The sequence below is a fragment of the Bactrocera neohumeralis genome, chromosome 5 (genome assembly GCF_024586455.1).
Source record: "Bactrocera neohumeralis isolate Rockhampton chromosome 5, APGP_CSIRO_Bneo_wtdbg2-racon-allhic-juicebox.fasta_v2, whole genome shotgun sequence".
NCBI lineage: Eukaryota > Metazoa > Arthropoda > Insecta > Diptera > Tephritidae > Bactrocera > Bactrocera neohumeralis.
In genome coordinates, this window is record NC_065922.1 from 39,922,525 (window position 1) to 39,936,633 (window position 14,109).

At 36.2% G+C, this 14,109-nt stretch overlaps 2 protein-coding genes across 6 annotated transcripts in view; both read left to right on the forward strand.

The window, feature by feature from the left end:
- The window catches only part of LOC126759669 (dopamine D2-like receptor), a 281,735-nt gene that overhangs the window by 16,756 nt on the left and 250,870 nt on the right, over positions 1-14,109 (forward strand). The gene's annotated exons all lie outside the window — the stretch shown is intronic.
- Positions 9,910-14,109, forward strand: part of LOC126758431 (uncharacterized) — a 31,876-nt gene continuing 27,676 nt past the window's right edge. Inside the window, exons 1-4 of the mRNA XM_050472690.1 lie at positions 9,910-10,333; positions 10,397-10,599; positions 10,702-10,855; positions 10,919-11,016. Coding sequence (XP_050328647.1) covers positions 10,201-10,333; positions 10,397-10,599; positions 10,702-10,855; positions 10,919-11,016 — 588 coding nt within the window. The 5' untranslated portion in view covers positions 9,910-10,200. The remainder of the gene's footprint in view (positions 10,334-10,396; positions 10,600-10,701; positions 10,856-10,918; positions 11,017-14,109) is intronic.

The following is a 14,109-nucleotide window of genomic DNA, read 5'->3' on the forward strand; positions in this document are numbered from 1 at the left end:
GTAAGTCTTCCTAAGTGGAAATCGGCTGCGAATTGCGCACATCTTGTGTTCACATAAAATTATGTCATTTATGTGATAATGTTCGAAACCTGTCAATATGTGACTGATTGTTTGGTTAATGAACACATAAATTGAATCAATTAGAATGTAAATCGAATCAGTTTTCAAAAGTTTTCATCACAGCACTGTGCCCTAGCCAAATCATTACATACATAGTTCGTTTACAACTGGCGACGCTGCTCTACGTGTGAGTCACAATATTTCCAAGTGCTTGGATTATTTGCAATTTTCCTGCTGGCCATCCAAGTCAAATATATATATATACATATAGATATGTGTGCATAAATAAATGATTCCTAAGTTTAATAAATATTTATGTACATGCTTAGTAGAAATTCTCCTAAAGGAGCAGCTAAACCGGAAGGGACGCGCTATGTAAATACACTTTACGCGTGTGTATTAAAGCTCACTTATCTTTCTGAAAAACTAATGGCTCTTATCGTCTGCGCGCAAACATCAGTTTTGAGCCCCAATACTTCCAATTGCCGCATGTTGAAAGTCGAAAGTGAAACAAGTAAGGAAGGGCTAAGCTCTGGTGTAACCGAACATTTCCTACTCTTGCGACTTGCAAGTATCCAAGTCGGCTAAATACCTTCTGGTGTTGACAAAACTTGAAATTGAACTTGAAAGTATCGCCGTGGATTCATCCTTTCTGAATTTGATTTAGATTCCTTACATATTGACCGATAGATGTGGTATAAAGTGAACTCGTAAGGGAAGCTCGTAAATATTTATGTTATATATATGGGGGCTAAAAGACGTGTTGGCCCGATTTTACCCATTTTTGGCAAAAGTTGTAGTCCGATTTCGACAATTATATTACACGCCTAAGGAGAGTATAATAGTTTTGTTCACGTAACGGTTGTTTGTAAGTCCTAAAACTAAAAAAGTCAGATATAGGGTTATATATAGCCACAAACCAGTGATCAGGGTGACGAGTAGAGTTGAAATCCGGATGTCTGTCTGTCCGTCCCTCCGTCCGTGCAAGCTGTAACCTGAGTAAAAATTGAGATATCATGAAGAATCTTGGTACACGTATTTCTTGGCTCCATAAGAAGGTTAAGTTCGAAGATGGGCAAAAGCGGCCCACTGCCACGCCCACAAAATGGCGAAAACCTAAAACCTATAAAGTGTCATAACTAAGCCATAAATAAAGATATTAAAGTGAAATTTAGCACAAAGGATCGCATTAGGGAGGGGCATATTTGGACGTAATTTTTTTAGAAAAGTGGGCGTGGCCCCGCCCCCTACTAAGTTTTTTGTATATATCTCGGAAACTACTATAGCTATGTCAACTAAACTCTATAGAGTCGTTTCCTTCAGGCATTTCCATATACAGTTCAAATATGGAAGAAATCGGATAATAACCACGCCCACCTCCCATACAAAGGTTATGTTGAAAATCACTAAAAGTGCGTGAACCGACTAACAAAAAACGTCAGAAACACTAAATTGTACGGAAGAAATGGCAGAAGGAAGCTGCACTCAGGTTTTCTTTTAAAATTGAAAATGGGCGTGGCGTCGCCCACTTATGTACCAAAAACCATATCTCAGGAACTACTAGACCGATTTCAATGAAATTCGGTATATAATATTTTCTTAACACCTTGATGACATGTTCGAAATATGGGTGAAATCGGTTCACAACCACGCCTTCTTCCAATATAACGCTATTTTGAATTCCATCTGATGCTTTCTCTGTATAATAGTATATACATTAGGAACCAATGATGATAGCGGAATAAAACTTTACACAAATACGGTATTTGAAAAATATGTAAATGACGGATAATGCGAGAGTATAAAATGTTCGGTGACACCCGAACTTAGCCCTTTCTTACTTGTTTTACCTCAAAGCCGTTCAATGAATAAATTTGTTCAGTCGCTACCGATGCAATAAGTTCTGTTGACCCACCATAAGCAGGGTTTGAACAACCACAATAAGCTAACCTACCTTTGAAAGTAGGTTCATAAATGCTCAAGATGTAAGCTAAAGCAGAATATTACCATCCACGTCCAAAACTGGCTTCTTCATAGAATGTTTCAAAATGAAGTTTGTTTGAATCGATTTCCTCTCCTATCTATTGAAAAAACTAAGAAACTACTTCGTAAGTAAGGTCACTATGGTATAAGAAGCATACCATATGTATATATGTACATATGTATTTGTATGAATTATATGTTATAATTATATCCTTAAGCATTGCGCATGATTTAGTGGACGCCGAGTCTAGTGAAATGGTAGCATAATATATATTAGCATTTTGATTGCAAATGAAAATTTGTTGTATATTGATGAATGAAATCACAATATTTATTTTTGAAGCTTAGTTAAAAAGTTATGTATGTAAGGTATTCAAGTATGTACCTCGAAAAATAGATCAAATCAAATTATGTTTGATAACGAATTGTATTTCGAGCCTCGGTTTATGAGATCAATATTTCCTAATACACTTTATGAATACTCCACTTATTTATTATTTAAGAATAAATTCAGAATATAAATACCAAAATTATTTATGAATATCGAATTAGTTTCGTTTCAATTAACGTCCACTTGTACATACTCTCTTGTTTTAGCTGAGCATTTGAATACATATACATATGTATGTGACCTGGTCTACGAAAAGGGGGCTAACGTGCGAAAACTAGTTTTCTGGGAAAAGCTGTTAAAAATAATCGTCAGTTTCTCGTTATCTCATTAATTGTTCTCCTTTGTTTTGACACCTAAGCCCCCTTTTCGTAGACCAGGTCACATATAGTAAATTGGAGACGAACTTGACAACGGTATCCCATAGAGATGCTAAATTTAGGAATTGAAATGAAACTAAATTCGAAATTTTCTTGGAATAGAGGAGAATAAGTGTTTAATTCGGGCGCACAGATTACACTCAGAAGTCATCTTCATTGCTCAAAGTCTCTAGTTCCTCAGCTTGGTTTCCACGATAAGTACTATTACTCATTTGACATGGCATTCGGTTTGCAGATATATAAAGTCTTAAAGAATGATTTCTGGTTGTTAATAAAGATTTGCGCAATGACTTGGACCACTTGTTGAAAGTGGTTTGACTCGAAGTACGGAAAGAGGAAAACTTTTAATTCTTAGCGAGTTTTAGAGTGCTGCGAAGTGCATAAGACCTGTACTCCGTGCATGCTATGCCCGTTTAGAGTTCGGCATATAATATACTCGTATCGCTTAGATATAAATGTGGAATATTGTCGCATGTTGAAGCGTGGTAAGCATAACACCTAGACCTCTTGTTGTGTGTTGCCGATCGATTATTTTGATACCGCTGGATGGCGGTTTCATTAAGATATTTGTTCTACTGATTGCTTCCCATTTTGTGTGTATTAATATACTTAAGCATGCCTTTCCTTGAAAAATAGTCACTGGTTCGTTGCGTTCTTACTTTTGGAAGTCGACTTGGGAGATTATGGGGTGGAATACTCCATTATTTATTTAGTAAAATTTAGTATTATTTTGACAAAAATCTCACAGATAAGATATTTATTTGCATGTATGTTCGAAGCTAAAGGCTATACACTTTTTGTCTGCTTTTGTGCAAGGCCAAGAGCCAACTAACACCTACTAAACTGTTTTACGCTTAAGCAGAGAATGTCAATATTTGGCAAAAGTAGACGTTAACGGCGAGTGGCTGCTTGTGTTAATGTTAAAATTAGTATTTGATTTAAATTCTTAAAAGTGTGAGCAAACTCACTTTCAAGCATCGCCACAGCCTTGATTCGAATCAAAGCAATGTATTATTTATTCAAATGCTGGGCGGTTCATGGAACCAATTAACTTGCGCATAATAAGGCTACGACGAGACGAACGGGAGATATAATCTGCCTTGGAGCATGGGGCATTCGAATACTATTCAAAATAAATGTGATTTATGAGGCGAAAAATATGAATATTAAGAACAAATTTGGGGCATTGATGCTGTTCAGCTGCAAAGAAGTCGGAAAGCTTGCGCTCAAGTGGGATTGTCTTTCTCACTGCTTTACATAGCGTTGTTGATTGTGTTTTAAACTCGGCAGTAAAATTAAATTTCATTGAACCACAGTGACCTCTTATATTTTCCATTTACGCCACATCTTGTACAGAAAATATAATAGTTAATTTAATAGCCTAAAAAGGTGAGTCGAGAAAACAAAACATGCGGATAATACTAACCTATCCTGTCTACAATTTTATCCCTTTGAATGGAATATGCCGCTATCTTATGCTTGAAAATGTCCTCTAAAGTTACTAACTGTTTATTTTGTTCAGCATTCTTTAGGGCATACAAGTTGAGTCTCTTGGAACTGGTTAAGTTATTATATTTCTTGACATATTCAAATAGTCTTAAAATATGTTCATTGTTCACAAATTAAAATATTTAATAATCGGAAAATGTACTTTACGACTATTTTTTCATTCGGTATCGATTGCGTGTGAAGTTAAGATTTTATAAAACCAAGAAAAGAATTTCAATGCGATAATTTGATTTTGATCGGTCAGTTTGTTTGACAGCTATATGCTCTAGTAGTATAAAATTTCGTGAAGATAAAGTTTTCCTATATAATAACCTGATTTTAATCGTTTAGTTTGCATACAAATTATACATGTTAGTGGTCCGATATCAGCGGGTGCGACAAATAACACTATTTTACAGTTAAAAAACTGTTCAAGCCCCTAGGTACCGAATATTTAGACCCCGGTACCTATAGTCGACTTTTGATCGAAAATGTCGGTGATATATATAACTGAAATTAAGGGATAATCCTTCTCTTACAATAGTAAGTCTGCATGTCAAAAACGGGTTGAAGCGAACCAATACTTCCCTTACCCCCATTTACTTAAACTAAAGATTTTCGAACTTCCGGTTGACTTTGTACCGCATATATCGGCCAATATGTGAGCTGTGGAAATAAGAGAGCGTGTTTTACACATAATAGTGTATCTTTGTGCCGAAAATAGATAAATTTGAACGAAAACTTGGCCTAGCCCTTTTATAACTAACATCAGGATTTTCGAACATCCGGCTGACTTTGCTAAAAATGATTCGTTTTACACCTTAAACTATTTCGCTGGCTTTGATTCTTGCAAGTCGGAAGAGTATGGAATGTTCAGTTGCATCCGAACTTAGCCCTTTCTTACCTGTTTTCTTCAGATTTGTGGAGTAGTGCAATTGATTCTTTGGGAGAAAAGGACGAGTCCAAAATTTCAGATCGATATTTCAAAAATTGAGGAGCTACTTTGCGTATATACAGACGGACTGATGGATATTGCTAAATCGACTTGCTCATTAGAAACTTCGTGATAAACTTAATATACCCTCTTCAGGGTATATGTTAACAAAAATGTTAACAGAAAACCCGAATTACTTGCAAAAAGCACCTTTTAATGCAAATCATTACTTTGTTTTTGTTGATTGAGATTGTGTCTACACATGCATATAAGTACAAATATAGACTCATCATTCATATTCTTCTGACGAGTCATTTGTTATAAATGCAAGTAACTCCATTTAGGAATAACGTATGTGTATGTGAGGTCTGTTTATGTGGGAGTGTGTCTGTAAAAAACTTGTGAAATGCGTACAGTTTCACACTGCAGTTATTTCCATGGATTAAAGAAAAAATAAATAAATAATAAAGACTATTATTATTTTGGCTATTAAAAATATAATAAATTATCGGGACAAAGACTTTCTTATGGCTGCCACCGCAGCAGATTAAATGTACTATTCTATAAAATTGGAGAATTCTAAATAGGTTTAAGAAAACTAAATAAACAATATTTTTGTGAAAGATTCCCAAATGGGAGATAAAAGTCAGACTACACTTTCTAGTTCTTTTTAAAGCCAATATTTTTGAAGACACAAGTACCATACGAATCGGGAATCTGATAGTTAATTTCGACTATATATCATACCAACGATTGTATATTGATATATGATTCCGTGTATTTCAATTTAAATCTCGCAAAAGCTGGACTGTTGAGATGGGAGTGGATAATGATTCCTCCGCGTTTCCTTCCAAGCCACGTCGACAATTCGCAAACGATTTTTAGTCACACCACATGAACGTTCATAATCAGGGCTTACACTTTTTTGTTGTTAGGGCGGGCCTCTCCCTCTATTTGGGCATTGCCATATTTAGCATTAAGAAAGTCCACATTTCATAACAAGATTATTAATTTTTATTGAGTTAACGATCACTTTGATCCAAATGGAACTAACGCTCATTGATATACACAAATACATAAGAAAATTTTGGCCTTTACGTTTATATCTTCATACTTAGATTATACTTACATTACATGCTCACAATAAATGAACATTAACTGCTGTTTTCCGCTCTCCGGACTTGGGAGTTGGAACAAGTCGGAGCAGCAGCTTAATTTCCCAGTGCCATATTTGTATCTTTTTGTTGCAATTCTGTGGATGCCATGGTAACTGGAGATTCCCATCGCTAAAGTCAAAAAGTGAACGCGTGACACTTTGAGCATTTATGGGTATCTAATGAAAGGGTATTGCGGCATTAAGGACATTACGGACAATATTTAGTATGTTGGTCACGCAGAAATTGGTACTTTCCTGCCGACTGCAGCAACAACGAGCAACTTGCGTCCGTGGCACTAGCTTCGCACACTCATACATTCATATTTGCTCATTGCTGCTCACTTCTCTGCAATATGTGAGTTTGTGTAAGTGTGAGTGAAAGACATAAACGACGGTGCAATTACTCTCAACTTACTTGAGAACAGCATTTCGTATGGACATGTGAATTCGTTTTCGGTATTTGTGTTCTGTCGCAGAAATTATTGCAAATTGCTTAAATTTATTTTAATGTCCATGGATAAAGAGAGAAAATGGCCACGCGGACGCTACAATTTCCAAATATCTCAATATGCTCCAACTTTTTATAATCATTGAAAATTGATATTTTTACTTTCCGAACTTGGCTGATTTTGGGCTGCCAAAAGAATTATAAAAGAGACCATAAAAGAAATATACCCAAAATGCATGCTTCCCACATCCAAGTGAGGAAACTCGCTTATATATGTATATACGAGTATAAGTATATAGATATTTATATAAGTAAGTATCAGTATATACACATAGGCATATTGTTATTCGTTTCTTTTATTATTATTTTTATCTTATTTAATTTTCAGTAATAGATCCTATGAAACTATTGCTAAAGAAAGAGCAAATTATGGAAGAAAAAATGTAACCACATTTAGTGTAGCCAAGGTTACGCTCGTAAACAGGAAAATATTCCTTTCGTCGATTTTCAAAGATTTAACTTCAATTCTCTGTCTATCTGCCATATTGCGATTGCCTCGTTAAGTAACGCTGCTTTGTATTTGTAAATTTGGTCAAATATTCATGAGATTTATGGGCTCAAAAATGTGTATAAGAAATAATGATGATATTTACTTTATTGAACCAAAATAACATATACAAGAACGGTCCTCGGTGATCCAACCAAGCCCTCTGTGTATTTATTCAACTTCTCTTAAAAAGTTGTTTTCTGTCCTTAACCCGAAATGAAAAAGTATGAAAAAACTCTGACTTTAACCAGCCTCATCGGTTAAGTTTATGTCAGATCTGTCATTTAATGACGATTTTAATATAATTTTCTTTGACGGTAAGTAAAATATAGTTGCCTTATGTCAATATGTCTGAATTTGGTATTTCCGCAAAACTAATACGGTTGTGTAAACTAACGTTAGGCAATAGCAAAAACGCCGTCAGCATCGGGATAGACCTCTCCGAGCCGTTCAATACCAAACGAGATTTCATATAGGGCGACTCACTATAATGTGACTTCAAATCTATTGCTGGAGAAAATAATTTGAGCTGCAGAACTGGATCGAGCTTTGTAAAAAGGTACAACTGCTGGCGTACACCATTGGACTCAACATCTGCGCCGTTAGTTCTGCTTTCTCCAGACTGGATAAGGAAGCAAAGCAAATGGATCTGGTGGTGAACAAGGGCAAGACGAAATATCTTCTATCATCAAACAAACAGTCGCCACTGTTGTCAGTCATAACTTCGAAGTCGTAAATAATTTCGTCTATTTCGGAACCAGTATTAACACTAACAACAATGTCAGCCTCAGACTGAGTAGGCAGTTGAGAAGTAAAATCCTCTCTCGACGAAGTAAAACCAGACTCTATAAGTCACTCAGAGGCATAGACGGTGACAACATCAGATGAGTTGAAGTTACGAGTTTTCGTGAGAAAAGTTCGGCGAAAGATTTATGATTCTTTGCGCATTGGCAATCGATGGAACGATGAGCTGTACGAGATATACGTTGACCTTGACATAGTTCGGCGAATTAAGAGACATCGGCTACCCTGGCTAGGTCATGTCGTTCGAATGGGTGAAAACACTCCAGCTCTGAAAGTGTTCGACGCCGTACCCGCCGGGGAAAGCAGAGGTAGAGGAAGACCTCCTCTGCTTTGGAAAGACCAGGTGGAGAAGGACTTAGCATCGTTTGGAATCTCAAATTGGCGACAAAATTGCGAAAAGAAGAAACGACTGGAGAAACGACGGTTATAATCGCAAAAAACAACTAAGGAACAGCTAAAATTGCGTGTACCTTGCAAGGATGAATTTAATATCTCATACAATTGCGGATATTTTGGGTAAAAAGCCGACAATAGGCACTTGGGTCTACATGTTCGGTACCTAGGAACCTAAACCGTTTCTGTTTGATTTGGAAATTTTTTGGTTAAGTATTTGATGACTCACTTCGAAGGCATTGTTCATACAAAGTTTTATCCCGTTATTATAGGCCCGGATATGTGGATTTTCACCTAAAAGTAGGCGGTGCCACGACCATCGTCCAATTCTTACGTTGGCTCACACAAAGCCCTCTCATACTATGTATATTGGGCGAAAAAATTAATGTCTCTGGTGCATTTAGTACAGATTTATCGCATTTCAGTTGATTTGATAACGAAACCGTTATATATAGAGCATGCATGGTGGACATCCGATTCCAATTATTTGCACACCGTCATATGAAAGGTTAAACAAACTTTTCCTATGCAAATATGGGTGATATAGCTTTGCTGGTTTCGAAAATATATACTTAAACTTTAAAGACGTGGCCGCGTACACTTTTAAAAGATTTTAAAACCAAAGATACCTCTCCGTAATCCTTTAAGGCTTAGTTATAGCACATTTTCGATTAATGGCGTTTTGTGGGAGTGGAAGTAGTTCAAATATGCCCATCTACGAACTCGTCCCGACTTTTTCGCCAAAGAACATGAGTACCAAGTTTAACAAGAAGCTTAATTTTAACACAAGTCACGGCTTGCACGGACGGACGATTGTACAGACCGTCATGCGGATTTCAACAAGTCTCGTCATTCCGATCAGTTATATATGTCTACGGAACCCTATACCTATCTCGATTAGTTTTAGGTGATAAAAACAACATTTAGGCGAACAAAACTAAAATCATGAAAATAAAGTAAGTAGTTTTTTTTTGGGCCTCCCCAGTAATATCATAGAAAGTATTTTCCTAGGTACAAGTAGTTGAATCAGCATACCTGTAAGTTACGTCCCTGTAGTTCGGCTGGTGTCAAGCGATTACCAGAGCGCGAATTCTACTAGCGATTTCATGCATTACCGCTAGTTAGTCTTTTCGCTAATGATTTGTAATGTAACGAGGCATCGAATCTGAAAAACCCCACCCCTAAAAAGCGAAACTCAATGCGTATATGAAATTGCAATAACAACAATGTGCGAGCAGATCAAAATTCAACATAAATTTAGTGTCCCGTACTATTCCTGCAGAAATTCGCAGGAATTTGTAGTTCGATCGATCGCTCAGTCTGCCGTTGTCATTTTTACACTAAATTGTTTAGATCTTGAGTGTCAATTGTAGTTGAAGAGCAGTCGAAAAAGGTCAATAAAGAACAGACATTCCTTAAATAAAAATAATTTATTTTAGTGTTGTTAGTGAAAAAATTAAAGTCGAATAAAAAATAAAAAAAGTGAAGTGTAAAGTAATTTATAAGGTATACATTAATACCATAATAATCAATCAATATAATATTAACGTTAAAAAATTTTGAAAGTGAAATAAAACAAATAATAATAAAGAAGTTATAATAATAAAAAATAAAAACAAATGAAGGTAGCTAAGAAAATTGTAGGTAGGAGACCGAACCCAAAACGAATTAAAAAGACTTGCTACAATCAAGTATATACAGAAAAGGCATGTAAATGCGAAGATAAGGAAGCTTTAAAGGCTTTCTTCGAAGGTAAAGTATAAGCTGCCAACAAGTATATTCCTCTTTTCATTCATATATATTTTTTATTTCTAGAACTGATGGAAAGAAAAATGAGCCAAATTTCTGCACAGTACCAAGAGCTCCTAGAAGAAGTAGCGCAACAGAAAGTCCTCATTCAGGAGCTTCTGAAAGAACGCACCGACGACTCATCGATAATGAGAGAATTTCCAATTAAAAACAAAACAGATTTGGGCCGAATTAATGAAAATATAGAAGTTCGCGGAAAGAAGAACTACGTAAGTAATATTTTTTCTTTCGATTTCCTTATTTTAAATACGTTTCAGTAAATTTCGATTTTTTTTTTATTTTTACCGTTTCAACCCTTTACTTTCCTGCAGATCAAATGTATGACTCAAATTCTCCAGGGTTCTGGAGTGGTGAAAAACCTGAAGAATATTATAACAGACGAATTGGCCATGCAGTACAATATTAATGGAGTGTTGGGCAAAGATTCGCTCAAAGGCTTTACAAATTTTTTCGACGCCCTTATTGGTAAGAACAGGACAAGCTTTTTAATTAAAACAGTTAATAACAAATATATTTTAATTATTTTAGAGTCCATTCCTACCGGGATAGACGCTGGATCGCCAGAAAATCAACTGCGCCAAGCCCTTCAGCGTCAAAAAAAACGCGTAATAAAAAAAAATCATTTGGTAAATGAAGAAAAAAAAAAGATTAATAAATAACAATATAATGTAAGATAGTACATATTTTAAAACTACTAAGTAAGAAAATAAATTAAAAAATACATATGTATAATTGAATTTAATAAATCTATTGCTTTGAATTTCATAAAAATTTCTTTTTTTTCCTAAAATTGAACCAGTAGAATCGCTAGCGAGTTAGAATTAATGAAATCGCTAACGATTTTGAATCAGTCAAACCAGCTGTAATTTCGAATTAACGAAATCACTAACGATTTGGAATCAGTCAAATCACTAGCCATTTTGAATTAAGGAAAACGCTAGCGATTCTGTATTAGCGATTCACTTACGATTTTGGAACTAGTCATTTCACCAATGACTGGTAATGCAGCGTCGCACCGCTCGATTACCCTCGTAGGACATTGCAATGTAAAAATCGTTAGTTAAATAACATTGCGAGTAATCGGGCTGGAACTGGTTCTAATGATTAGGAATTAGTCATATCGTTAGCTCTTCCCCGATGGTACCGAACTACAGGGGTATGAATGCTCACACACACATATTTGTACACATACGATGTTGGAGAGTGGAGTGTGCATGTAATTGTTCTAGGGCAACTCAACATGAACTTGGCGACGGCAGTGCTCCACTCGCAAAGTTCTCTAATTACTCTTTGGATAAGGAAGAATGAAAGTAGTATTAAAAGTTCAACATTAAGATTTTCATCTCGAAGTGTTTATCTCAATTATTGGTTTTCGAAGTCGCTTTGGTTCCTTTTAGTTCTTTAATTCCTACTATTCGTGAACACAGCTGAACTTTTTATTTATTTTGCTTCACATGTTTCTGTTCTCTTTTGCTGCAATTCCGGTCGTTGCCACCACTTTTATCTCTTAAGACATACCACAAGTACTTGTATGCCGTTTGAATCCTTATTGTTTCCGTGCTACAATAAATTTCAAGGACTTTGTTTTCGTGTGCCAAAGTTGACGTTAGTTGGTGGTTGGTTAGTGCGGCTGGCGACCACGAAAGTTGCCAAATTGTTTGAACGAAAGCAAATGGTACTTGAATATTAAATAAGTTTGATGGCTTAGCTAAAGAGCGAAACTTGGGTGCGAGTGGCTTAAGACCGCAGTGGCGGCAGATGGCCGCAAGTACATATGTATTATATCGGGTGATTTTTTAAGAGCTTGATAACTTTTTTTAAAAAAAAAACGCATAAAATTTGCAAAATCTCATCGGTTCTTTATTTGAAACGTTAGATTGGTTCATGACATTTACTTTTTGAAGATAATTTCATTTAAATGTTGACCGCGGCTGCGTCTTAAATGGTAAACAAAGTCCAATTTTGGGCAACTTTTTCGAGCATTTCGGCCGGAATAGCCCGAATTTCTTCGGAAATGTTGCTGGAATAGTTGCTGGCTTATTTCTGTAGACTTTAGACTTGACGTAGCCCCACAAAAAAATAGTCTAAAGGCGTTAAATCGCATGATCTTGGTGGCCAACTTACGGGTCCATTTCTTGAGATGAATTGTTCTCCGAAGTTTTCCCTCAAAATGGCCATAGAATCGCGAGCTGTGTGGCATGTAGCGCCATCTTGTTGAAACCACATGTCAACCAAGTTCAGTTCTTCCATTTTTGGCAACAAAAAGTTTGTTAGCATCGAACGATAGCGATCGCCATTCACCGTAACGGTGCGTCCAACAGCATCTTTGAAAAAATACGGTCCAATGATTCCACCAGCGTACAAACCACACCAAACAGTGCATTTTTCGGGATGCATGGGCAGTTGGCCACCAAGATCATGCGATTTAACGCCTTTAGACTATTTTTTGTGGGGCTACGTAAAGTCTAAAGTCTACAGAAATAAGCCAGCAACTATTCCAGCTTTGGAAGACAACATTTCCGAAGAAATTCGTGCTATTCCGGCCGAAATTCTCGAAAAAGTTGCCCAAAATTGGACTTTCCGAATGGACCACCCAAGACGCAGCCGCGGTCAACATTTAAATGAAATTATCTTCAAAAAGTAAATGTAATGAACCAATCTAACGTTTCAAATAAAGAACCGATGAGATTTTGCAAATTTTATGCGTTTTTTTTTAAAAAAAAGTTATCAAGCTCTTAAAAAATCACCCGATACATACTCGTACTCGTACATAGATAACGCAAAAATCCACTGAAATATAATTAAGCTGGGTCCCTCAGTGGCGGACCTAAGAAAATATCTGCTCTCAGGCTAAACAAAAATATTAATGAGACTCCTAAGCTGCAAAAGTACCCAGTAAGCGCTGGAAGAGTAATTTTATTCACTGTCGTACCACTTGTTGGTCTACTCGGAGATGCGATTGCATGCATTGAGGGAGATGTGAAAAAGCCTTTTTTATATTTGTTATTGTTTGGTTCACTTTCGTTTGAAAAAATGGTCTATCTCTTCAGGGTTAACTGCTTAAATTAAAAAAAAAAAAGTTTCGTCCGAATTGTCGACTAGTTGCCATGCTCTCATTGCTGGGAAGACAGTTAAGAAATATTTCGTGTTGTCCCCAAGTAAGCAAAATTGACAAATATTAACTAATTTTGATAGCGTTGCCACGTTGTTACGTTCACTATACTTCAACGGTTGTTCACTGTCCCTATTCCTTTGCAGGCTATACCTAACGATTCCGTAGGAAAAATGCTCTAGATCGCATTGTTTTGGAACGGTTAAGTTCGTCCAACTTTTGCCTTTCTGAATGCCTTCTTAAGCTGCGAACAGTTCGGAAGGCAGTTCGGGCTTAATCCATTATCTGGCCATTCTAATCTTCTTGATATATAGACATGTATGTCTAGGCCTTTGCCAGTTCCATTATGCTACTCAAAACCACTGTTACACAAACAACATTCAAATATCTTTGTACATGTACTATTAAAACATCATTTTCTTGGCGCTTTGGTATAGATACGCACACATTTAAATGGTAAACAAATAAGTATGAGTGTAAATTTGCAACATTTTGGTTGTTTTACAGCTTTTATTTATTATTTTAAATTATCCTTGAATCAAGCGTCTGAGATCGTCGGGAAAATGGTTGTTTTTGTTTGACTGAAATGGCTGCCAGATGTTACCGA